Source organism: Osmerus eperlanus, chromosome 16, assembly GCF_963692335.1.
Source record: "Osmerus eperlanus chromosome 16, fOsmEpe2.1, whole genome shotgun sequence".
In the NCBI taxonomy this organism is placed as follows: Eukaryota; Metazoa; Chordata; class Actinopteri; order Osmeriformes; family Osmeridae; genus Osmerus; species Osmerus eperlanus.
The window spans coordinates 8,491,381-8,517,568 of NC_085033.1; the positions used below are offsets into that span (position 1 = coordinate 8,491,381).

The 26,188-nt window shown below is 46.7% G+C and overlaps 1 protein-coding gene across 3 annotated transcripts in view; it reads right to left on the reverse strand.

Annotated features, from left to right (window-relative positions):
- Window positions 1-7,936: 7,936 nt before the first annotated feature.
- The window catches only part of LOC134036407 (receptor-type tyrosine-protein phosphatase mu-like), a 102,023-nt gene continuing 83,771 nt past the window's right edge, over window positions 7,937-26,188 (reverse strand). For all 3 annotated transcript variants that reach the window (XM_062481346.1, XM_062481345.1, XM_062481344.1), the window contains 14 exons: window positions 24,483-24,570; window positions 23,904-23,980; window positions 21,643-21,679; window positions 17,655-17,752; window positions 15,138-15,254; window positions 14,592-14,746; window positions 14,259-14,394; window positions 12,475-12,624; window positions 11,972-12,145; window positions 11,601-11,732; window positions 9,947-10,072; window positions 9,461-9,624; window positions 9,023-9,158; window positions 7,937-8,858 (listed from right to left, as the gene is read on the reverse strand). In XM_062481346.1, coding sequence (XP_062337330.1) covers window positions 8,805-8,858; window positions 9,023-9,158; window positions 9,461-9,624; window positions 9,947-10,072; window positions 11,601-11,732; window positions 11,972-12,145; window positions 12,475-12,624; window positions 14,259-14,394; window positions 14,592-14,746; window positions 15,138-15,254; window positions 17,655-17,752; window positions 21,643-21,679; window positions 23,904-23,980; window positions 24,483-24,570 — 1,644 coding nt within the window. In that variant the 3' untranslated portion in view covers window positions 7,937-8,804. The remainder of the gene's footprint in view (window positions 8,859-9,022; window positions 9,159-9,460; window positions 9,625-9,946; window positions 10,073-11,600; window positions 11,733-11,971; window positions 12,146-12,474; window positions 12,625-14,258; window positions 14,395-14,591; window positions 14,747-15,137; window positions 15,255-17,654; window positions 17,753-21,642; window positions 21,680-23,903; window positions 23,981-24,482; window positions 24,571-26,188) is intronic.

A 26,188-nucleotide genomic window follows, 5' to 3' on the forward strand; every position in this document is an offset into this window, starting at 1 on the left:
GCAAAGAGAGATAGTAGAGCGAACATGTTTGTACGTTTCTATTTTGCCTCGAACGTATTCCACACATATTTTCAATTGTGGTGACGTGGCAAATGTTAGATTTCTGTTGGGTATCATATGTGTCCTGGGTGTGTGAGAACACACTGCAGTGAGGTCCTCTCGTTCCCAGGTGAATCCACACGTGACTGACAGGACCTTTAAAAGGTATTCTGTGGAGGTGACATCTGATGTGCTCCTACCATTCTGATACCATCCATATCCAAAATGGATCGACCACAGACTGTCCACAGCGCAGTCCCAGTACGGTGTCGCTATCTGTTCAGAGGAAATACCATACCAGAAGAAGACTCGGTGAAGGTCAGAACATGTGTGGAGGGTTAACACCAACATTCTCTGCTCTCACTTTGGGTCTTTTGTCTTTGTCTCAACCCAGCATGGTTATAAAACTAACAAACGTGTCAGTTTGCTTTGTCTTCCAGCTCTTTTGGTACTTGCTCTGTGAAACATGATCCCTTCCTCTGTTTAATGGCTGAAAATAAAGGGGTACCATCTGGAAGCTTACAGCCTTCCAGATCTACTGGGGCTCTCCTTACCCGGGTTTAGGGGGTTGTGTAATTGGGAATGTAGGGAATTGGTGGATTGCCTCCGGTTCAAACCCTGGAGGAAAGCAACCACAGCTGTAATTGCTGTGGAAGTCGCAGGACCGAAGATAAAAGCAACATTTCTTTTAAAGATCTCTGGGAGGGAGCACTCAGTGCTAAGAGCATTTAGAGATCTGTGTAGATGCTGGGACAATAAATTAAACATTTAGAAAGGAACGTGCATAACTCAATTATTGAATATCCATGTATCTCTGTGCCTGAGTACTATGTAAATACTAAACTGACACTGAAAGGTTTGCGAATTCAGAGCTAAAGATGTAAATGCGTGCAAAGTACTGTATTGTGCTCATTAGGGTGTCTGAGGTCTACTGCCAGCTCCTGTGCTGCAATGCTATATCCTTAGCCTAGGTGCTGTTTAATAGGGGGTAGAGTTAAAACAACATCCAAATAATGGAGCTAAAGAAGCAATGCTGAGGGAATCTACTCCAGACGGGTAACCCAGAACGAGACCAGTATTTAATCAGTTCCTATAAGGAAAACAAGCGCTGAACCTGTATATGAAAGAACCTTTTTTTTTTCTTTAGTTCTAAGAAGGTCCTTTTGATGAATGATTACTTTGGTCCATCTGCCGCTTGTGTTTGTCTTAATGAGATGCATAACCAAGTGGCGACCAATGCAGGTCACTGAGACTTATGGGGGTCTCTGCGACTTTACGTTTCTATGTTCAGAATCAATGTGTCTCTGACATCCTCCACAGCACAGGAAATGGAAGAGAGAGCTATAAGGACCAGAAGATGGAGGAGCGCTCCAGTCAGGCTGCCAGCTGGGGGAGGAGGGCATTCCGAGGGGTGGAGGAGAGGAGCAGGGTTGGGTAGGGGAGCCGCTGGTGCACACTTGTTCCTGCAGGGAAGTGCTCTCCACAGGTGACCTTGTTTCTTCCTGGTGGATGGCCACAAGGCTGGGCTGCGGTGGCTGCTACCACTATGAGGAGCACACATTCGAACAGGGCTGTAGCTGCTCCGCTGATCAGGACAAAGCACATGTGGAGATCAGAAAGTTCTGCGGGGAAGATCCATATGAACGTCCATAACCCCCCTTGTCTCATACACCCCCTGGGCTACAAAGCCTTTAAGTGCTGCAACAAAGTGCTTGTCTTCCCAGATGTTCACTGCAACAGTGATCTGTAGCCGTCAGCCAGACAGTTCTGTATGGCCAGCTCCTATCTCCTGGCCCTGTAGACTCTAAGCAATGGAGACTATGGTATTACTGAGGGAACAGCCAGCTTTGATCTCCCATTCTTGATAATATAGGTCATCTCTTCAGGGAGAAACAACAAAGAACCAATGAGGTGGAAAATACCATTCAATTCACCTCTGTGTGAAGCACAAACAAGAAACTAAAAGCCCTTCAAACGCAGTTTCCCAGACCTTTACCTTGGCTAGATCTTTGGCATTATTAACCCGAAGGTCCACGTCACATCATCAGGAATAAAATAACTTTGAAACGTAAAATATTGAACCTGTTATTTCCCATTCTGTTGTGTGTGCAGCCCCTTCAGACAGGGTAGCCATGGCAACAGTTCCATAATGCATCATGAAACACCTTGGAAGAGGCTGTTTTTTATCTGGAGTGGATGGGAGACAAGGCAGTGCAGAATGACTCAGATAAGAGCCCCGTAGAGAAGACAAGCACTCAATGAAATATATTACAGTAGACATGATCTCTGTCCTGGCTTATTGACAGCAGGGTATTGATGAAACCCAACAACGATGAGACTAGAGAGATCAGCATGTAAGGATGGCAGGGTTCAGTAATCAAGGAGAAAACAACAGACCAAAGGCAAAGAGGCTAAAGGAATTACTGAGGCAACAATTAATGCCCACCCAGATGATTTACAATGCTTTAAAACCGAAACAGAAATGTGTCTGCACAGCTGAGCATAGTATGGTCTAAACTAAGGTAAAGATGGGTGAGCGAGGCAACTGTGTTCCCACTGTACAAGGGCTTGGAGTCCTGCAGAACACACTCAGTCATGTGGAAATCAGCAGGCAGGCCAGCAGGCAGCAAGCAGGCAGGTCAACAGACAGGCAGAAGGCATGCAGACAGGCAGCAAGCAGGCAGGTCAGCAGGCAGCAAGCAGGGAGGCAGGCAGGCAGACACAAGCGAGATTGGGAGGGCATTTAGCCAGATGAGTCTTCTGCAGGGGTGTGGAGGAACTCATGCCAGGAACTGACAGGACCAATCAGCGACCATCCATGCATGCTAATCAGCCAGTCAGAGTAGCTCGGGCTTTGAGCACTTGCAGGGGTCCATCGCCACGGTTACAGCAGCAGTCAGCCAGCATTACCTGAGCAGGTAAACAAAGTGGAAGGAACAAGGTCTGTCTACACGTGGACCTGTCTCTGTGACCTTCAGACTGCTATTCTGCAGCACAGGAGCACAGGGATGACTGAGAGGAAAGGGAGGCTGTTGGCCTTGGATGCCACGGTTGATTTGTTTCAATTGTTGATAGCCAACAGTGGACAGCTGGATGCATGATTAAGACAAACAAAGAATTGTGCAGTTCGATAAACATCATAGATGCCTGCGTTAGAAAATGTGCAGGTGCTTTACCAGTAAATGGAGTATTGTACAGTGACATTCATTCTCATAGAGATATGTTCAATAACATCAACCCACTCCTTTCGTCACTTGCTTGTGATGCCTGGACTAGTTTATTTTCACATAGTTCTTTTGCTCATTCTTGCTAATTTAAGAGATGAATCTCCTTATGTGTTATCTAGGCATTTTATAGGTGTTGTTTAAGTGTCCCTGTGGTGTTCTCACTGTAAGAACTCTTAATCATAGAGAAAATAGGTTTCTTTTTTCTTCACAGTGAAGAAACTAAATTATCTCAAGAAGTAAAAGAAAAAAGCTATTTTCCATTTTATGGGTACTACATTTGTTTTATTGGTTGATTAGACTGTACAATTTCAGCTTGGTTGCAACAGAATAATTGCCACGTTCTACAATTCAAAATTAATCCGTACATAACTTATTCAAAGTGTATTATTATCATCATCTTCATTAACATTTCATGTTAGCAGAGTAAACAAAATGGGCTTTTTCCATTAAAAGTTTCTCATTTTGATCCTCAACCTTACACTGTCTCCATTTCTGATACCCTTTATCATCAATGTCTTTGCGGTCATTCTGCTTTTCATATGCTAATGTGTTAATCAACATTTTCCAACGAATTAAGCCTCTGAGGGCCTCAGACTCATTTGTGTTATCAGGCAAATTAACCTTCGCTGGAGGAAGGACAGGACAGGCCAGAATCACCACTGTCTGGCTTCAGTCACATTAGTATGTTTCCATCTTGAATAAAAGGAGTTGTCATCTGCCTTGTGATAACAGAGTGGTACTGACCAGCCATCTTCCTCCACATTTCTGACAGGGAACATTACGACCCATGTGTGTCACATCCGCCAACTCTCAAGCCCACTCAACATAGCAAGGCACTGTACAGAGATTGTGATGTTCATTTTCATAAACACATTCACTGTAATCTAACCATCTAGCAAGTATTGATCCTGCTCCTCTCCTCCAGTAGGCCCCGCAGGCCAACCATTGATAAAACATTAAAAAAAAACGTTGACATGAATTTTAATGATGTCAATATTGATCCGAGAAAACGATGTGATAAACACTGCCATACATCGTCTTCTTCCTAAACCCCTTACCAAGCACACCCACACAACAGTAGCTTAATGCTGCAAGTGCACAATACTGATTATCTCCATAAACACTGTGACCTGCCAAGCAGCAGTCGCATCCAGCAGGACAGCCCGTGCATGTTGTCGTCGTCGCTGAGAGGAACCTGTTATCACCTTGCTCCTCTTCAGAGAGTCTGATGTTGGCTTCTGTCCAGATTGGCCACCAAAAATGCTTCGTCAGCTCTTTTCCCCCAAAACACACTCGGAGCAGTGAAGAGGGAGAAGACAGTGACAGAGCGATTCCTTTGTTTTTCCCTGCATTATTAGTGATACCAGAGGGACACCCACATTGTTTATGAGCTCCCAGGGGACCATTTGTATTAATGTAATGAATACTCTTGTGCTGTCCGCGTAGCTCACCCATGATACACCATTGGTTTTCAGTTAACCGTATTGACATTGTTAGCTCTCTGGCGTCGCTGTGTTTGCTGCACACATGCTCAACACTGCCCATGTTGACATTGGGGCCTTGTGTAGTGACCATAGAGACGGAGAGGACGGAGCCTGCTCGTACATTGCCGCCCGTATCTGCTGTCGATCGCTCGTTCTTATCACTGCCTGACCCAACAGGTGGTCATAGAGGTTGATTGTGCAGCGGGGAAACTGCTGGAAAGCCACGCTACGGAGACCCATATCAGGATACAATGCCAACGACGGCATGCTCGGGCAGACTGTCAACTTGAAACGGTCCGGTTTGAATCTTTTAATGACATTTACTGTTCATCGGATGAACGGTTGAGGAAATGGACGTTGTTTGAGCAGTGTCCTATCCTCAGGGCTGAGACGCCAAGTGCTGCCGATCTGCTGTTGAGCTGCTGACACAGAACTACTATCTCTCGTTCATCCGTGTCTGGCATCCGACTCCTGTCTGCCATAGAGAGGCGGTGAACACATGCTGCTACTACAGCTCAATACTGAGTGGTGGGAGGTGAGGGAGATAGAGGCACTGACTACCCAGCACTTGCCATCCACAACGCTATTACGGCGCCATGGCAACAGATGAAGACGTGCAGGCCTCTCTGAAAGAGGGCACCGCTGGTTTGCTCCGCTTCTCCTCTGACTGGCAGGAAAGCTCCGCGGGGCTGCTATGGCAACAGACTGATCATATGCAGAGAGGGGCTGTTGCTGCCACGGCAACGTGGGGCCAAGCCGTTAGTTAGCAAGAGGACTGGGAGGAAATTAGATTGACTTTGATGAGAACTTGACCTCCGGCTGATTTCCAAAGATAGTTCAGTCCTGGTGTGCCCATGTGTGGTTGGATATGAGCTTGGCCGGGCAGGAGTGGTGTGTGGCTTTATCACATGAGACCGTGGAAGAGGAAATGTGTGCTTTTGTATCATTTGGACAAACTGCCTCCAGTGGACTTTTCACAAGAAGAAGTCTTTTCTATGGTTGAGATGCCATCTTTGACCGTTGCTATTCTCTATAATCTATTCTCATTCAATAGAACTAGCTGGATCTTTTTCACACTATGTATAATCAGTCTATTAAATCCAATTGACAGCTACTTGATTAGAAACACTGTGATCGTGCACTCTGATAATTAAATGACATAGGGAGAATAACTGTAATTCTGAAGACAGACATCTCTCCCTTTCTATATCTGTCTGCTCCTCTCTCTCGGTCTCTCTCTCTCGGTCTCTCTTCCTTTCTCTCTCTCTCTCTCTCTCTCTCTCTCTCTCTCTCTCTCTCTCTCTCTCTCTCTCTCTCTCTCTCTCTCTCTGTCTCGCCTCTCTTTCATATGCATGAAGAAGAAACAAAGATGAGATATGGATCAGTGGCTGATGTGAGAGCTCAACAGGGGTGCTTGTGTGTGTCAAGCTGCTCCATTGATTGATCTCTTGCTCCCTTGGCAAACGCTCGATGGTAGACTGCAGCCAGGAGCAAATACGACTTGTGCCCGAATCATCTGAGCTCTGAACTCAAGCCAATCCTTGTGACACTGTAATTACTTAGGGGAAACGTGTAATGCTGATGTAAGAAATAGCCCAATGTAGTTATAAACGACAAAGGCCTATATATTCGGAATGGAGGGAATACAAGACAATTTTCCATTACAAACAGACCCATAAAGCCTTCCCCATGTAGCCAGGCCAATAACTAAGGTGTTATAATGGAAAACGACTCATTAGGACCTGGGGGGATGGGATGCTTCCTCTGTTCTCTGCAGTCTGGTCTGTTGTCTGTAGAGAGTTGGAGAGACAGAGAGAGAAAGAGAGAGAGAAGAAAGAGAGAAAAAGAGACAGAGAGAAAGAAAGATAGCACCTGAAGAGGACACAATAACATCTGACAGAGAGTGTGTGAGAGAGAGGTGAGAAAGACAGAGATAGTGTATGTGTGTGTGAGAGAGCGTGAGACAAATAGAGAGCGTGAGAGAGAGAGAGGGAGTCTGGCTGTAGATACAACACATTGCACTGTGCAGTACTGTACAGTACAGCTCAACACTGTCCACATTATAATGTCACTTTTCAAAATTTCAAGTTTCTCTTATGGTATTTAATATAACTTCAGAGGATTTACCTTTAGAACACTGTGAAGACCACACATAAATCCCAGTAAGAAAATATGAAACTGAATTGAAGGTGATGGGAGAGCACCCCCCTGTGGCAGTCAATGGTAACACTGTTACTGTGAAACAGAGCGTTTCTACATCTATGGTGCCATCTGGTGGATTTGTAATATCTTTGCACCCTGTACGAAAAAGTATAATTTAATTGCATTATCTTGGTCTGTATTGGTACATACATACATATTGGTATCTCATTCTCCAAAGCGCCAATAATAACACTATAGCCTGCAAACAGTGCAACATGCTTCACTATACCAAACATGTATGTGCGTGTGCGTGTATGCATGTCTGTGTGTATGCCTGGATATGGGCCCCCTAAGTAACATCTGGAATGGACCCCCTCCCCCCAGTAGCACAACCCCCCCCCTCCCCCCCCCCCCTCCCTGGAAGGTGAGGAGAGGAATCATCTGACAGGATAAGACAGTGAGACGAGAACAGCTCCAGCGGCACCTCCGAGCCTGCGGTCCTGACCAGCTGGAGGGTTCTGGAAGGGAAGGCAGTCGTGATGATGTGCCAGCACTTCCTGTCCTTGGTCCAAGAGGCCCTGCTGCAGACGACAGGAGCAAACTAGCTAAGTGAATAAAGAGGTAGCAGCTGCCAGGCACCGAGTGCTCTGCGAGGAACGCTGCTGCTTTTAGTGAGCAGCTTGTTTACGTGGGTGCACAGGAGAGAATCAATAATCTGGTTTGTCACGCCACTTGTCCATTTTCTAAGCGCATAACAACCGAAGGACTTTAAAGAAATGTGTTTGTGCTGTGCTCGGTAAGGGATTGATATTAGAGAGAACTCCGTCCACAGTTCATTCCTGAATGAAACGTGAGGATGTGTCTTATTGGTTACGTGGACATTTTCTGTTCTCTTTCTCTCCAGTAGATGTCACTACAACCTCATATTTCAGTTTTGAGGAAGTTCCTTGAGTGGCGGCATGACAACTTTACCTGCCCTCCTTGATCAAAAAAGGACAAATTACAAAATGTGCATTATAGGTACATTTACACTTTTTATTCTTCTTCTTTTTTTTTTTACAATGGAATTGATTTGACCAACAGATCAAAAAGAGCACTCAATACAACCAATAAAACCGACAAACCCATAAATCATGATTGTCACTTACTGCAAGTCACAAAAAGTACATACCATGAATAAATAATCTACAGAAATATGTACAATATGCACAGCAATAAGGAAATGGAAGTGCAAATCAAGCTTTGGATCCCTGTACAGGAAATAGGGTAAGCCAATGGATATTGTGCCCACTTTCCCTCCACCCCATTTAATGCAATAATAATCATCTATATGCCATAATTTACAGGACACTTAGTAACATTTAGGCATTTTATTCCTGCTTAATGACTTGAATCATGACATTATTTAGCTTTGAGCAAAAAACATGACTGGAGAGATCAAATGAACACGTTACATTACGTACAGTTTATATCGCATTCCACGGAAAAGCTGGAAAGTATGATGTTTGTCATCCGAGGAGGATCAAGGCAACAACCACGGGACCACAGGCGAGCGAGAGACAAATCAAAAGAAAGAGAGAGAAAGAGAGAGAGTAGGAAAGAAATAGCAAGACAGAGAGAGAGACAGAGAGAGAGATCCAAAAAAGTGAAAGACTGCAGGAGGACATGTTTGTGCTTCTGTGTTGTTCCAGACACAATGCCGGGACAGACAGACAGACACTGGCTGGCTGCATTATCAATACTGTACACGCCAGTACTTTTTCCTTTCCATGACAGAAAGCAGAAGAGATGCTCAAACAGATTGTGTGAAGAGAGTGTCTGATCACTGTACACACACCCGAACTGCAGTTGACTGTATTGTCCCAAACCTTCAGTCTGTGATCTATTTCTGGGTGGACAACTTTGACACCCGTTAGCCCAAGTTCAGGTACTCTAGAGCCACTTCGTAACAGAACTTGTACTGATCCTGGAAAACACACCAGAACAAATGTGTTGTTATTCACCATGTAGGGTTCATGTGCTACACCATCATTCTCATCCACCTGTAAACCCTAAAATGGAAGATGGACATGTCGACCTCAACATGACATCGCTGTAACAAGATGGTGATAGTGCTAGCTCTGTGCTCACCAGTAGGTCCACCATGTTGGGTTTGTTGTTCCTCAGTGTCTTGACGGCGTGGAACACGTCCACAGAGCGCTGGTGCTGCAGCATCTCACACACGATGCTGATGGCACAGAACGTCCCACTGCGCCCTCCTCCGTTCCTACACACGCACACACACACACGCACGCACACACACACACACACACACACACGCACGCACGCACGCACGCACGCACGCACGCACACACACAGAGACAGAGATAGAGAGCAGAGAGAGAGAGAGGGAGAAGGATAAACAAGTTATACCAAGACAAAGCTACATTCTTTCTGAATACAGAGGAAAAAAGCAGTCTGATGCAGTTCCCCAGTCCAGCCAGTAGGTGGGGATGTTTCTCCTCTAATGCCTACAGTTAGCGCAGCACATCTTCAGGTGAGCTGTGCCCCAGGGAATGACTGACTTACAGGCAGTGGACCACCGTCCGGCCCTCTCCTCCGTCATACTCCTCCTGCCACTTGTCCACCTGTCGGATGAGCTTGAGGAAGGAGCGCTTGGACATGGGCGTGTCTCGGTACATGGGCCAGCCCAGGAACTGAAACTGCTGCACCATCCTGTAGCCGTCCTGGGGCTGCCGGCACCACCAAGCACACAAACACAGGTTAACACAGGTTAACGCAGGTAAACACAGGTAAACACACATATTCAGACTTAGGTCATGATGTAGATAGTGAGGAGTGTACTAATGATTTGTGTATCGTCAATCTGTAGTCAGTGTGTGCGAAGCCCCCTGCTGGCGACAGGCTCTCATGGCAGCCAGCCCTCCAGCCTGTGTATCTGAGACAGATATACTTCTAAGGAGCTTAGGGGGTAAGTGTAGGTGAGCCTGCTCAAGGTCCTGTTAGCAGGTGAGCAGGGCGACTAGGTCAGTTTTAGTGGGTCAGTCAGTTTACCCGTGCGGCATTGTAGATCCGGAAAATTCTACTGATGATGTCCTCCTCCAGGTCAGCTGACACAAACTCCACCTGGATTGGCCCATGGCGGTGGACACCGTTTTCTGGCCAGTACTGAGGGCACAGCTTAGACACACGCACGTGCACACACGCACACGCACACACACACACACAGAACAGCAGAGGGATGAAAACGAAGGTTAGTTTCCTCAGAAGAGTTAGGTACAGAACCCTATTGAGACTGCCTGTTATAAAACATCACTATACACTAAATGAATAGGTGCAACAAATCCACAAACTACATGAATAATTATTAAATAGTTTCGGCACCAAAATCGACATCCCTTAGAGTGAATGGAGCGACAGCCTCACCATACAAACATCAGGAACAATTGAACCAGGATATCTTGAATAGAACTGAGGACTGATGAGGAGTGATTATTGACTGGAGCAGTACTGTGAGGTGGGTCAACCCATAACCTTGAAAATATCATTTCATTCTAGACCTAGAGTTACCCTGTTCCAAGTACTTAAGATCCAAGTACTTATACAAGTCATTTCTTTCAACCAATGAAATCAAGCCTGGGCTTAAAAAAAGAGAAAGGAAAAAAGGATATTTTTTTTGTTCGTCAAATGCTTTCATTCCCATCTACAGTGGATTATTGACTTTTTGCTTTGGCATCATTTTTGAACTGCACAGAAAAGTGAGCTCTTGGGACAATCTCATGAAAGCACACAAATCGCCCCGATTCACCTCTCTAGGGAGACAGCTACGTTTGAAACATGCACCTGCATACTCCAAGGCTGACACTAGACACACACTCACGTGCACACATATACACACTCATACATATAAATGCTCACACACACACACACACACAAAACACACGTCCACACACATACACCAAAAGGTTCAAGGCAAATACAAATACAAACATGCAGGCTCACATGCGCACAAATTATTGTGTACAAAACAAATACCTCAGCAGCATGCCAAGTTTCTCACGTACACGTATAAAATCAGAAACAAAAACATCAAATTTTTGCCTCCCGTGAGACCTTATCAAAACTCGAGAAATTCACCCGATGCAAAAACTAAGACAACGATGGTGAGATGATGAGTAAAACATCTATCTCTTTCCCCTCTCCTCCTCTCTTCCACCCTCCCCCTCCACCTAGTGCTGCCTTGGCTACAATGAGAATATTGAATGAAAGGTCCGGCCAGCCAGTCAGTCAGTCACCCAGGGAAGGGGATTGGGGAGAGCTAGGAGCCCAGCTCCAGGCTTTGATCCCTGGGTGTTATGACAAGGCCTCAGGCTGGTGCACCCGGATAGCTCCCTCCACGCACCTGCCTATCCATCTCTTTCCACCCTGGGCTTGCTTTCATGGAGAGTCCTTTCTCATTCCACCTGCATAGCTCCTTGCGGATATCTCTCTTTGTTTAGTTTCGCACTTCTGTCCTTGCGTGTCTGTGTAGGCATGGCGATTTATCCATGAGACGGGCGCACACAAAGCAATGTTTTGCTCTCTATGGGAATGTAATTCACGTGGTGTCTCATTGACATATATGTTTCTATTGAAAGAGTGTACAGTCTATCCCATACAGTATCCATACCAATATCGGAAATGTGTCGGTGTGTGTCACAAGGCCTACCTGGGCAGGGTCCACATCGTTGAGCATCACTATGGAGGTGCAGTGGTAGTCCAAAACCAATCTCCAGAAGTCTTTTACTGTGTTTGGCAAAGGATGCTGGGTAACAATGAACGCCGAAGGTTGCTTGTAACTCTGAAAAGGAGGATGGACAAAGAAAAAAGAAAAAGTGAAAGAACCAGAGAGAGTGAGAGTGAGCCAATTTGGCACTGAGTGCAAAAATGTGTCCCATTTATAAATATTCTACTCTATACAGTACATCCTACTGTCTGCGGAGGCCCTGTCCATCCTACTGAGGATGAAAAGCAAAAGTGGAGCCTAGACCCTGCCTGGTGCTACGTGGGGGCATTGCGGGGAGCGGCAGGCGAGCTTACGTCCATGAGGGCAGCGTTGATGTAGTTGGAGCTCTCTCCGTCGATGGTGATGAGGAAGGGCAGGCAGCGGTCTGGGGGGAGGATGTCCATGCAGCGGTTCTTCTCGTGGTTGCGCGGCAGCAGGGCGATGCTGCAGTCCTCCACCCTCAGTGTGGGAGTCACCATGTTCAGGGTCTGACGAGAACACACACACACACACACCAGCTCTTAGCGCGCTGGCCAACAAGTGTCAGGCAATCCCCATTGATTACAAGGGGACACTGATTTCAACTGTAGCGATGAGCGGCAGAGCATGTGTCCATCAATATGAGATGGGGAGAATAGGTAGGATGTCACTGACCATAGTGCAGGGTGGTGTGTGTGATGTCACTGACCACAGTGCAGGGTGGTGTGTGTGATGTCACTGACCACAGTGCAGGGTGGTGTGTGTCATGTCACTGACCACAGTGCAGGGTGGTGTGCGCAGTCATGAGAGAGTTGTGGCCGTGGATTCGGTCTCTCACCCTGAATTCCTCTTTGATCTGGCTGGAGTTGGTCTGGGGATCCAGGCGGTTCATGTCGTAGTAGACCGATCGAAGCTGATTGGCTGGAATAGTGGTGTCCCCACAGAGACACGCCTCCAGGATGGCGTCATGGATGAAGACGTACTGCTCCTAGGAGAATCACGACTGGTTAGACTGGAACCCACTGACACGGTTAGAATGGAGAGACTATCAGCTGTAAGGTGCAATATCAACTATATAAGGGAGTCAGGTGGCTGAGCGGTTAGGGAAACGGGCTTGTAATCAGAAGGTTGCCAGTTCTATTCCCGGCCGTGCCAGATGACGTTGTGTCCTTGGGCAAGGCACTTCACCCTACTTGCCTCGGGGTAATGTCCCTGTACTTACTGTAAGTCGCTCTGGATAAGAGCGTCTGCCAAAATGACTAAACGTAAATGTAAATGTAATATCCACCCACACACCGAAAAAAAACAAAAACTGATTCCATCGATATCAGTTGAAAATGAATCTACTGTTAGGACCTAATAAAAGTTTTGCCGATGATATTGCACTTGTGTTGTGGCAACAGTTTTGGATGCTACCACTAAGCCAGACATCCTCGATCCTTCTCACATATGACGGAAATGGAGTCCTTAATGCTCTCAATATCAAGCATGATCCTCTTCTCTCCTAAAAGTGACTGAGAATCAGGTGGGGGGTGGGGGAGTTATGTTCACTCCACATCACTCAGCCAGCCAACCAGTCAGCAGATCAGCCAGCCAGCCAGTCAGACAGCCAGAGGTGGCTCAAGGCTTGACGTAAATTCATTCTGAAGTGACATTTTGCGCTGACGTTTCCTTGTCACTTTAAACCAAATCCTGTGACACTCGTGAGTTCAGTGATTTACAGATCAGGTCACGGTGCTGTCGTTTAATGTGTCTGCCTGGCCCCACAACGTTGTACTGCTAACCTGCTGCTTCAGGACTACTCTGAACTGGTCAACTGGCACAGAAAGCACAAATTCAAAGAAGTACATTTTGTCTGCAATTTTGACAGCACAGCATTGGAGAGGTAACGCACGGCTGTAGGGTGCGGAGTTCTGTCAAAAACCCAAAACACCTGCAAGGGAGAAACGCACACACACACATACACACACTTTGAAGGTCACTGAACTTGAGGAGAGTGACTCAGGGAACAACATTTGGTCACCAGATAGTCAAATCCCAATTTGCACGTCGGCAATGAAACATTTGCCCATTAAATCCAATGATGCTTGTGATTTAAAAGGAATTACAGTGAAATGATGCATTCAGCGAGACAATGGATGCATCCAGATGGTCCATGTTCAAAAAAGCACAAAGTCCTTCCGTACCGGAGCTGGCACATAGAGCTGGCAGGAGGAGCTGGGGATGTTTTCATCCTAAACCTGAGAAAAATGTGCTCATTTACAAGCCTCAAATGTTTTTTTTTTATTGCATTGTCCAACTTCTGCCGAACATACAGCATGGCTGCCTCGGAAATAGCCGGGGTGTACTCTCAGATAAACAACTTATTAGATGAACATGGTAAAACGTGAATGTGTCATGAATGAAAGAATACCACAGCAGAGCAGATGACAATAAAGCCTGCTCCTAAAATGAATCCTGCTATTGGAGACAGTTGATGGCTATTGGCCTGCCTGTGACACAGCCTAGTTGCATGTTCGGGGGGGGTTGGTCGGTTTCCATGGGGAGCTCGTCCGCAGTGGCTAGCTAGGAGGCTAACGTGGCGTGGCTAGCTAGGAGGTTAACATGGCGTGGCTAGCGTACCTCGGTCTGCACCATGTTGACTCTGCGTGAGCGCAGCTCCCGCACACAATTATAGATGTCCACCACGCCCTCTCTCTCCGCCATGTCCAGCATGATGTCAATCACAATGAAGCAGCCAGTTCGGCCCGCACCGGCACTGTAGGAGGAAGCAGTCAGAGACCAGTAAGGAGTCACGGAGAAGCAAAAGCCAATCCGATACAGGATTACAGATTAACAAGGCACGTAACCAATACAGGTCATGCTGTATGCTATCGTAACATGATTGGGGCATGTAAACAAGTTAATCCATATTCAGCCCCAAGAGGTAAGGAGCCAAGTGCTGCCCTGTTCTACCTGCAGTGGACCACCATAGGCCCAGCGTTGGTGAGGGTCTTGGCCTTGACCCTCCTGATGAAGCCCAGCAGGCCTGTGGCGTGGTAGGGCACCCCGTGGTCTGGCCAGCCTGTGAAGTGGAACTGGCGGATTTCCCGGATCTCATGGGCCCCCCTCTGTGGACACATACCAATCAACCATCATGAAGGGGAGCGAAGAGGAGGTGAACAGAATGGACAGTATTCATGATATAGCAGAGAAACGCTGCGGTAGAAAAACATGGAGTGGTTGAGTTTGAGGAGGAAAGTTCTTCCACTGTGCCAAAACTATATGTTGTTGGTTATATTTCCGATTTAAAACAGCAATCATGGTTACAGCCTAATCACAGGATCAGTTTCCAAGAAAAAGAAGTGTCTACTTTACTTGGCTGGTGGTTGATTAGTAACAATAGCTTTGACTAAGAATAGAAACATTCAAACGTCACACCGAAAGTCAACAACATTGACAACAGTATTTCTCGTGTGATTAAAGGTCTCGTAATGTTGCGGAGATATGAAAGTAGCTTACCTTCTCCACGGCGAAAGTCCTGATAACGTACTCAGAGAGTAGCTGTGTTTCTATCAGTGTGACTTTGATATCTCTGTAAATGTCTGTGTCATCTGGCCAGTACTTACAGCACTTCACCTGTGAGCACACACAAAAACAGAATGGCAGTCAATTAAAACACACATCTTACCTACACACATGGACCGTCCTGTACTGTACATTGGCGTTATGTGCACCTGAAGGTACAATATTCGAGTAGGATCCCTTCATTGGCAAATGGTCACATGCGGCAGCATGGCACTGTATCATATTTTCTTCAAGGACTTTTATTTCTAAAGAATTTCTCTAAAGAAAAAATGAGGTTCATTTTGGATTCCTCTCAGCTGCAAATGGGAATCTTGTGTATCGATGGAGAGCTAATTATCACGTTATTGCTTTTCTCATTCGCACATTGATAACGTGTTAATGAGTTCATGTCTAATGGTAGACTGGACAGGACTCTGTTTGTGAGAACATGAGGGGATGTGGTCCTCAGAGCTGTAGGTTGTCTCCACCTTAACGTCGCTCTGGGTGAAGAAATAGGACAAAACACGAAAAACTGTCTAGCATGGTTTCATGAGCAAGTCATAATGACAATACCAAAAATGATATCAAAGCATCAACTGTTAAATATAGATTTCCCCATGGTAAAGCTAAAGCACTCCTCTGGATACATCTCATATATCAGGCTTCATCAGAGTGCAGAATTACCCAATATTCAATTAAACTGTTGAATCAGTTAGGCAAGAGAAGGCGTCTGAAACCGTGGAGACGGGTGGAGGTGTAACACAGAATGATCATTTTCATGAGGGACAAATGCGAGTCGGCAACCAGATTCAATTTTGGTCCACCAGTCTATGCTGTCATTAGGGCTGAAATGAGATTTCAGTATGGAGTGACACTCTGGGGTGGCGACAGAGGAGAACTTCAGGTCCCACTCTATGACACCGCTGATGACTAACCCCTGATGACAATCACAGATCCACCGTTTCCACCGTGATTCAATTTAGCAAAACCCATTACATTATTTGATCACTTCAAATCACCGCCTCGGTTTGGAGAATTAGTCCTCGGCGATATGATGTCTATATGCAGAGATGTGGGGATAAGGCAGACAGGCAGATACGCACAAAATACTGTACAAAACACGCCTCCTACCTGCATACACCCACAAGATTACCCACCCACACACACCTCCTACCTGCATACACCCACAAGATTACCCACCCACACACACCTCCTACCTGCATACACCCACAAGATTACCCACCCACACACACCTCCTACCTGCATACACCCACAAGATTACCCACCCACACACACCTCCTACCTGCATACACCCACAAGATTACCCACCCACACACACCTCCTACCTGCATACACCCACAAGATTACCCACCCACACACACCTCCTACCTGCATACACCCACAAGATTATCCACACACACACACACACACAGTCCCGTGCACATCACCCCACTTGACGCGCCACCTGACAAACCAAACCCCTCGTACATCAAAGCATCGCTCCGCCCCCAGGGGTCTGGCGGTTCGACGGGAGCGCGTGCCAGGATCTCCCAGAGTTCATCAGCGAGCCGAGGCCGAGCAGATGGCCCGCTGTGATACGGCGGGCTGATTTTATCGGCCCCTCTGCGGAGCCTCCGCCACTGCGACCAACTGTGCCGCCTGCCATTGGATAAGGATCATATAATCGAGGGTCCTGCCCCTCAGAGAGGGGCACAGCAGCTAAGCAGGTGTGGAGAAGGTGGGGGGGGCGGGGCGGGGGAGGACGCTGGAGGGGAACAAGGTAATGAGGTGCCCAGAGATAGGTGCCATGAATCATCATTTGCTGTGGTACATTTAGAAGAGAAATGCAGATCAGCACGTCAAGGTGTGCTGGTGGTGGAACAATCAGAGGGAATGGGCTGGATAGATTGCTGGAGGTGGACGTTTTAGTGTGCTGTAATGGACTGACGTAACACACCAGGCTGTTGGCCTGAACCAGTACAGAACTCTACCACAGTGCCACAAAGATGTTGGACAAAGACAGGTACAATTGAGCGTGGCCCTAAGAGTAGGACTGGGTTGCGTACAATACAAACACCAAATGATGGTGGTTTCTAGAGGAAAGTCAAAAGCACCGCTGTCTACAGCAGGAGCTAAGTCAAGGCTGGGTGCCAGGTCTGGATAATCCCCCTTTCATGGATCCACTCAGATGTAACAGTAGTCAGTCTCCCTCGTAATGAAGGCCATCAATCAGTTTCCTCTCACTTCAAATGGATCAGATAGAGAGTGTTTGCCAGCACACAGGACCCACGGCTCACTGAGTCCTCCGACAGCAGGAGGTCACAGTCGTGAAATGCACAAACAGGGGTTTGATGCTGTCCCATGGATCATATATGTTTTGGTCTCGTTTTCCATAGACAGCTCAGTGTGGGGCTGCCCTAGGTCAGGTCCGGTCCTGGACGGGAGGAACAGTTCAAGTGACAGAGTACCCACCCTTCCCACTTCCACCAGGTTGGTGACCATGACGATGGCAGCTGTGTTTTCCTGCCACACCATCCTCCAGAAGTCAAAGACCGTCTCCTGCATGGGACCTGAGAGGAAGAGAGAGGAAGAGAGAGGAAGAGAGAGGAAGAGAGAGAGAGAGAGCGGGATAGAGAGATGAAACATCCATTAGAACAGAAAAGCCGTTCAAAAGATTTTTCTCCCTTTTCCTCAGCTTTCCGGACTCCAGACCTGTGTATCAAATCAGGAGGCTTCCAGGCTGTCGCATATTTGAAACTTGACTAAACAATAATTGTGAAGTGATAGGAATACAATTATGAATATAGTTAATTCAAATTAACATTGTTTTTAATCAACCGCCAACTGGAATTTTTTTTACTTCTGACAAATTAATTAGTGAGTGCAAATCCCTGTGCATCCTCCATAGTTAATGCGAATTACCTGGAGCCACAGCAAATTACGTTGAGAACAGCATCACAAAGACACATACACACACACACTCCCGCACATACACACAGGGTAAAGCGCACTGGGCCCCACTCATAAAAATGTCATTACACAGCTGCTGTGTGGAGAGGTAAAACTCAGTAAGCCTCCACCTGACTACCCTCTCATCCTCCCTCTCCTCTCCCAGGGCGCGGGCTCAGCCATGTTGTGAGGCTCCATCTCCATGCAGACACACAATCTCCCTTTTAAACCTCCTCTCGTTTCCTTGACTCCTCCAACTGATTCGCCCTCCCACTCCAGTCCCTCCCACACTCCTCCCTGTGGGATCATACCGACTATTGAGGAGTTTGGGGGGTCGTTTTTTGAGCTGAACGGGACATCTGGTGTGTAGGTTTTTTTTCCAAAAAAACACAATTATACTTGGTACACTACTATGGTAAAACGATCCAACTGAAGAGCCATGCCAAGTGGAATACAGACTGAAAGCTCGATTTGACTCAATCCTCGATGTAGAATGGATATAGTATAGGGAAGAGAATTGCAAGAGACGGGAATACAATGTACAACAGACGGCAAAAGAGAGTACTGAATAGCCCACGTTCCAAACTCAAACATATAACACGCAGAAGGAAGGGCAGAACATGCCAACTCCACAAAGAAACACCTGGAGATACCCATCTGAGCACCCACAGGCCTGGGGGAGAATTATGCCCCCCAATGCCAACAGTGTCCCACGCTGGAATCAGACCCAGAACGGTCTAGCTGTGAGGGGGCAGTGCAGAGCACCGTAGCTGGTGTATGGGGGGCTCTATACTGCACCCAGGTTAGCAGTGGGCCGGTGTATGGGGGGCTCTATACTGTACCCAGGTTAGCAGGGCTGGAGGGTCTAAGAGTCTCACGCAGGAGGAGTCTCAACACAGCACGGCAAAGTTGGAGCAGTGTGCTGTATTGTGTGTGTGTGTGAAGCTTAGTAGTTGGAGGAGTTTGGAGAAGCCTCTTCAGAAGGAGAGGAGCCCAACTTCCAGCTGTCACAGCAATACTGCTGCTGCTGACATTCAGCCCTCAGTTCTCCACTCTGAAGTAGGAGTGTGACAGCTGTAGAATTCCCCCAGCCAGCGCCAGACGCCATCAAACTCCTGATCAACGCACCGCCAGCCTCCGCTCTCTCCCTGCTCACCCTATTAATATTACATGTAGCAGACTCTGGCATTATGTACACTCACTCATCATTGATTTGCGGTGCTCTCTCTCTTTCTCGCCCCCGGTGGGCTTTGCAATGTTACCTGTAAATTATAAAACTGGTGACATTTGGCGACCGGGTCTGCTGTGGGGTGCGGGGAGGGCGTCAGTCTGGCTGGCTGGATGAAATTGAGCCTTTCCTGTTTTGTGAATATTTCCTTCATCGCTAGGGGCGTTTCCAGAGAATATCAGGGGGGTCAGACCCACCCTGCTGTCATTAAAAAAACATCTGAAAGGTTTGAGATCATATACGTGCCGTGCTCAGGGAAGCAATTCGCATGATGCAAAACGGGTTTACGCTGGTTTCTAAACCTCAATCAGCTTACCTTGCTCACTATGTGGTGAGCGGGGGGGTGGGGGGGGGGCTGAATTAAAAGTGTGTCTGACCTGTTTTGTTCAGGAGCCGTGATGAGAGAATGACCTAGATAATGAGGACTAAGGCTCTGGTGACGAGGCTTTTATAGACTGACAGCTGCTTTACCTGTCCCCGCCACCTTGGAACAGCAAAGAGACTCGCCAATAAACAGGGGGTCTACACCGTGCTGGCGTGGTTTATAGTGCATGGGACGGTGCCAGTGTTGTCCCACACGCTGTCACTTAGAAAAAGACTTATCGAAAGGCCACATTTACGACCCGCCCCCCCCCCCCCCTCCCACTACATGGACCCTATAATTTGCTGCTGAGCTTGCCATTCCCATTGGGTTCCTGTGCTCGCTCGAACAATTTAGCGAAATATAGCAAGGGGGGGGGGGGTGACTCATTTGAAACAACTGTGCAATGCCCAGGTGTACTTCTCAGGTGATGCTGCTACATGCAGCCTGGCTGATTGGAGGAGACAGGTTGGTGTGTGGGTGCTATCATCTCCAGCTCTCTGCTTTAGGAGCAGACGGCTCCTTCCTCCTGTCACACTCCTCCTGAGGATGATGATAAATTATGAAGCATCCGAGGCGCGCTCTGCTTTGCCAGAATACAGATGTTTTCACACCGCTTCTCCTGTAAAGCTCAGCCCAGTGGAAGTCACTTCCTGTGCTTCATAACAAATGTCTACTTATACACAGCAAATGAGAAAGAGGCTAATTATCTTGAGTGGAGCGAACGCAGTTTCACCCACTTTTCATCTTAAAGACGGGCGTCCATCTGCGATATTTCTTTGAATGCGGCTCTCTCTGCATGCTAATGTCTTGGATGAGAAAAGAGCAAGGATACTCTATGGAATTCTCCTAAAACAAAGGCTAGCTCCATACAAATCCTGATCATCTTTTAAAAGTAACTCAACTATAGGCTGAATATAATCTGTACCAAGGCTGGCTCGTAGTGTCCTAAAGACACTCAAGAGGGATGAGGACCTGATACGTGTTCCACTGTGAGACTGGACATAACAGAGGAACACAACAGACCAACAGAAACAGGGCCAGCCACGCCAACAGATTGACAGGCAGGCAGACACACAGACAGTCCCCTGATTGGTATGCTATCTGTTACTGGAGTAAGAGCTGGCAGAGGGCTGTTTTAATTGAGACACCGAGGATGGGAGGCAATGCTCTAATAAACAGGTAATTATGCAAGTCCCAGCTCCACCAAAGCAGATTGTGAATCCATTACGGCCTCATTGCGTACGCCTCTTCCCCTTTTACTTTTTTCCCCCCTGTAATGTTGAGCTGAAATCCCTGTGCAGGCACTGTGATGTGTGGGAGTGGGGTTCTCTACGAAATTCATAACAATTAACCATCAATCAGACTTAACCTCTGGGGTCATGGTAAGTGCTCCTCGCCCCACGAATCTGCCGGACAGATTAACACAGTGACAAAATGTGCCTGTACATGCCGGCTAATCCATTTATTTATTCAGCTTTCTCCCTGAATGACTGATTAATCGTTCCCCCACCAGAGAAAGTGAGGGAGGTAGAGGGAGGGAGGGGAGAGCAGGAGAGACTCAGAGAGAGAGAGAGAGAGAGAGAGAGAGAGAGAGAGGGAGAGAGAGAGAAAGAGAGGAGGAGCGAGGTAGAGAGAACCTGTGCTCAGCGAGCTCAGAGAGGTGGGATAGTGTGTGCATGCGAGCGTATGTGCGCTCACAGTGAGCGGTACCAGATTCCCTGAACACACACTTGACTGAGCATCAAAGAGTATCTCAGGAGAATCTGTAAACAATGATACGATACACGTTGCGATTTCCGAGCGCACCTGCAAATGTGCTCATTTACAAACAGAGACAGACAGCTTTAAAAAAGAAAACACACCCACACAGACTTCAGAGACGCGTGGAAACACAAGATGGCATGAGGCATCTTTCTTACCTTGGGTGGCAATGTAGTGGTTTGGTCTGTGATAGCCCTGAAACAAAAAGTGAAAAAGAGAACGAAAGAATGTTGAGAATCACAGCAGATCACTATGAATGCTCAATACATAGCATCACAAGTGTGAAATGTCTAGCTGGACAGAACTGCTTTGTGACTGTAAAGGCACTGGGACTGTAACACTCCGATTCATTTTTAAATAGTAACTAACCCATGGAAATGGACCGTCTTTTACATGCACGCACATAACTTTACGCAAGATACCGTAGATGTCATATCACCGGATAGCAAAAGAAAACCCACTGCATGTGTAAACACAAGCACACGTACTGTACGGTACACACCTCCACAAACACTGCCAAAGTGTTGATAATCCCTCAGATACAACTAGCTGCACTGATCCCCACAATAGGCCTCTACTCCCAGGGATTAGTCTAATCCCCTCAAGTTTTATTTGTCCAATTCCTTGTATTCTCTCCTGAGATAGGAGGCAGGAAACAAAACATTAGGACTTAAAAGCTCTTCCCATCCCTGCCTCCTCCTGATTGTTTCCTCGCTCTCGCCACTGTCTTATCTCCGTCATATTCAATTGAACTTGGACTGTGATTAACGGTTCCTCAACCAAGGGAAGAGACACAAAGAACATTTTCTTCCTCTCTCATCCACTGACTTCTTTCAGCTATTCAGTTGTCTTCCATTTTTAATGACTTCTTTATCTCTGGACTGAGAGGAGATTTGTTTGTGCTTTCATGTGCATTCTGTCAAACAGGGGAGCCGGCTAGCACAGGAGTGGATTAAAGAGGAAAGGGGATCTTTTGACAGGGACTTCCGGATGGGTAGGGGTTCTATGAACACAATTTTCTAGAACAGTCCCTTCACATTAAGGAAGTGTGTTATTATAAAGGGGACGAGGACAATAGAGACATTTGGTAAAGTGCTGTGGAAAATAATAATTAAGAAGGTATGGCCACCATCAGCTACTTTCTGTAGTATAAAATGTAGGTGGTACTAAATAGAGGTATGCCTGTGGTATTTGAAACAGTCACACACACACACACACAAACACTAGTTGATATAAATGTTGGCAACAGGCCATTATGCTGTTTACCTTGAGAGTTAAGAATAATAGCTAAGAACCATCAATTCCTGGCAGAGCAAAGATGTCCTGAAGGTCCTGCGTTGTGAGTTGTGAATAATTGCTAGAGTTATACAACAGAACAATAAGCATTGTAGGAAATATTCCAAACATAAGAGTTTATTAGCCAGGACAAGCTTGTAGATGGGTTAAAAAGCTTTTCTGAAGAGCAGAAACATCATTATCCATCTGTCTGCATTGCTGCTAAGTACATTTCCAATGAAGCCCACAGTGCTAGGGAAAATCCTTTTCAATCAGGGCACTCTTTAATATGCATGTATTCTTATCTTATAATGGGGCCCTGCCATTGTGGGAGCCCTCTCTGCAGCACTCTCAACATAATGGACCATAAACTGAATGGTGGGAGAAGTAAATAATTTAAGCCCTCTGCATTTCCAGTGGCCCACCTTGCATTATGAATTTACGTTTTAAGGCGTAACAAGAGATTACAAATGACCACATTAGAGGGTCGGAGGGAGAAGGAGAAGAGGGGGGTAAGGCAGTAGTCCTCCTGAGTGGAAACCCACTTAGGGAGTCAGGTACATCAGCGAGCCGTTACGATGGGCGTTGAGGTAGAAATGTTGGCTAAAAGAGGCTGTCGGGTTGCCCTGATTGGTCGCGTCCTGTTACTAACACTACTATTATCAGCAAATCAGGTCAGAGAGGATAGAGCCTAAGTGTGAACAACCATTGTATCGTGGGAGCTAACAGTCGCCACTCGTGCTATTACCCAGAGTACCCGCGAAAAAGCAGTTCCTTTCTCTTACATTAGCCTGACAACGGTCTTTGATACGCCTCCCATTCCTCCTTTCATCCCTTTATTGAAAAAAACCCCCAACCTCAGCTTGCCCCACACTCGTCTAACCTCCTCTATCCCAACGCTGACAAACGCTGACGTTCATTTCAGGCAACACATCCTCTTCAAGAAAACCGCATTCCTCCGAAGTGAAAAAAAGAAGGCAAGCGTGTGTGTGTGTGTGTGTGTGTGCGAGTGGGTAGCGGGTGGGACGGGGGGTGGGGTCGCCCCCTCAGGGCCCCCGGCGATGACGGCACCAGCACCCTTTCCGTTCGGAGAGCGAGCGCGGTGACCTTTACGTCGGAGGCTCTGGCTGGTGTGTGTACTTACATCAACGTAATTTGCATTAATGTAATCGGAGCTCTGTTCCCCCTCCAGGGCCTGCAGCCTGACACGGGAGTGATCATCTGGAAGAGAGAGGGGAAAAAAGAAACCAGCGCTGAATTAATCATATTAACGAGGGCACAGGGAGATTTGGAGGAAGGAAGGAGGAAGCTGGGAGAGGCTGGGGCACAATGTCATCATCGTAGTGCAACAGCAGGACAGCAGAAGGCCCAGACCTGGTTGCTACTACAGCTGGAGATAGATAGACAGATGAAACGTGGTAACTAGAGGCTTAGAGGATTAGGCCTGACCAAGGCTAGTTGAGGTGATGTTTGGGATTCTACAACAATGTTTTGGAATCCTTGGGAGAACTAATGCTATAGTGCAATTCCTACAGCCAGATAACTTCAAGAAGACACGCGTGAAAGAGCACAAAGGTCCAAGTTATCTAGATAACTGATCATACAGTAACACTGTCTTTGAAGAGCTATCAGCCAACCAAGGTGTCAGGCAGACTCAATAAATCATTTAGTAGACAATGACATGTATAGATTCCTGAGTAGAGAGGAGAGATGTTGTACACACATGCGATGATATTCCCATATCGGTTCTTCATACGGTTTTCATCCTTCTTGGCAGAGTCCCAGGGTGCAGACTGCCCTTCAAAAAAACTCTGAAAAGAGAGGAAAGAGAAAGAAACAGATAGAAGAGGAAGATGAAAAGGGGTGTCATGTGTCAGCTCTTTCAATGACAAAGTAAAGAATAGAATCCTCTCTTTAAGCTCAAAAAGGAAAGACACTAGAGCGATATACTGTAAGAGAAAGAGAGAGAAAGAGAAGCAGAAATGGAGAGATGTACCCCCATCATTATTAGACATGAAACGCAGTGAGGATAGGGTCCCTGGGAGGGATGTCAAACAGAGAGACCATTAGGGCACAGGCTGTGTGTGTTGCGCTCAAACTGGTCCCACAGTGTCTGCATGTCTGCCCGCCCGTCTGTCTGCACAGCCTACCTGCCTGTCTGTCTGTATATCTGTCTGTCTGTCTCTGCCTGCCTGCCTGCCTGTCAGTATATCTGTCTGTCTCTGCCTGCCTGCCTGTCTGTATATCTGTCTGTCTCTGCCTGCCTGCCTGCCTGTCTGTATATCTGTCTGTCTCTGCCTGCCTGTCTCTCTGCCTGCCTGCCTGTCTGTCTGTCTGTCTGTCTGTCCGTCTGCCAACATTTCTGTCAGTCAACCTATTCTAAAGTACTCTCTTACCCCTCCAAAAATGGGCTCAGATTACCCTCATGAAATATGGATCACCTCTCGCTAGGGAGATTTCCATTCTGACGGCACACCAGGCACAATTAAGCCAAATTATGAAAATACATTTCCACCAGCTCACTGATGTTCAAAGGCCTGGGTGGGGTGGCTCTCAGCAGATTGGCTCTATACAAAAGCATGTTATTGTTCATTTTGGGGTAATCAACAATGGTTATCGGGAAATTACACCAAAGCATTAAGACTCAGACCACGTACTAATCTTCAAATATAGACTCAAGAGCAATTCGAATGCGTATATCATTTTGGAAGAGTTCCCTTTATGTGTCATAAGCCTGACACACTTTGCGGGTATATAAAGGGTGATAACAAAGTCTTGATCAATCTTCAATGTTGCTGTGCAAGACGCCTTCATTCATCTCAGCCCCAAGCAGCGGCAGTTTGTCTGGAAAATGGAGGCCTTTCAGACAGCACACAAGGACATACTTCTATGTATTAAGTCCTGGGGATTAGGGAAGCGTTCTCTCTGAGAAACAGCTTTAATATGCTAAAAAGCTGTCCCTCCGTTAAACCAAGATGGAAATGTGTCTCGTGGATGTATTACGTGAGCTTTTCACCCAGTAGTCTGTCAGGAGAATGCGTTGGCCAATGTCATTCTCACTTTCAGTCTGAAGCAGTGGGTATGAAGGTCTAATATTCAACACTTAAAGACAGAATGCATTGTTCACAGTGTTTTAGAAGTGCATTCTGAATGGAAAGACAATTCACTTGAAAGTTGTTTGAATTATGGCTTCCTAATAACAGCCTGGTGATAATAGAGTGGTTAGGGAAAGAGGGATGACACAGAGGGCAGATACTAGAATTATCAAGAAAAAGAACACCAACCAAGGCTCCTGCAGAGAGCTTTTGTTCATAGATACTCTCTGTGTGCCTACAGTATATACTGACTAGATATACTTTTAATTGCTAAATATATGTACAATTCAAGCTATAGCTCAGTTTTGTCCTTGCTCCTTCAGTTTGGGCAATG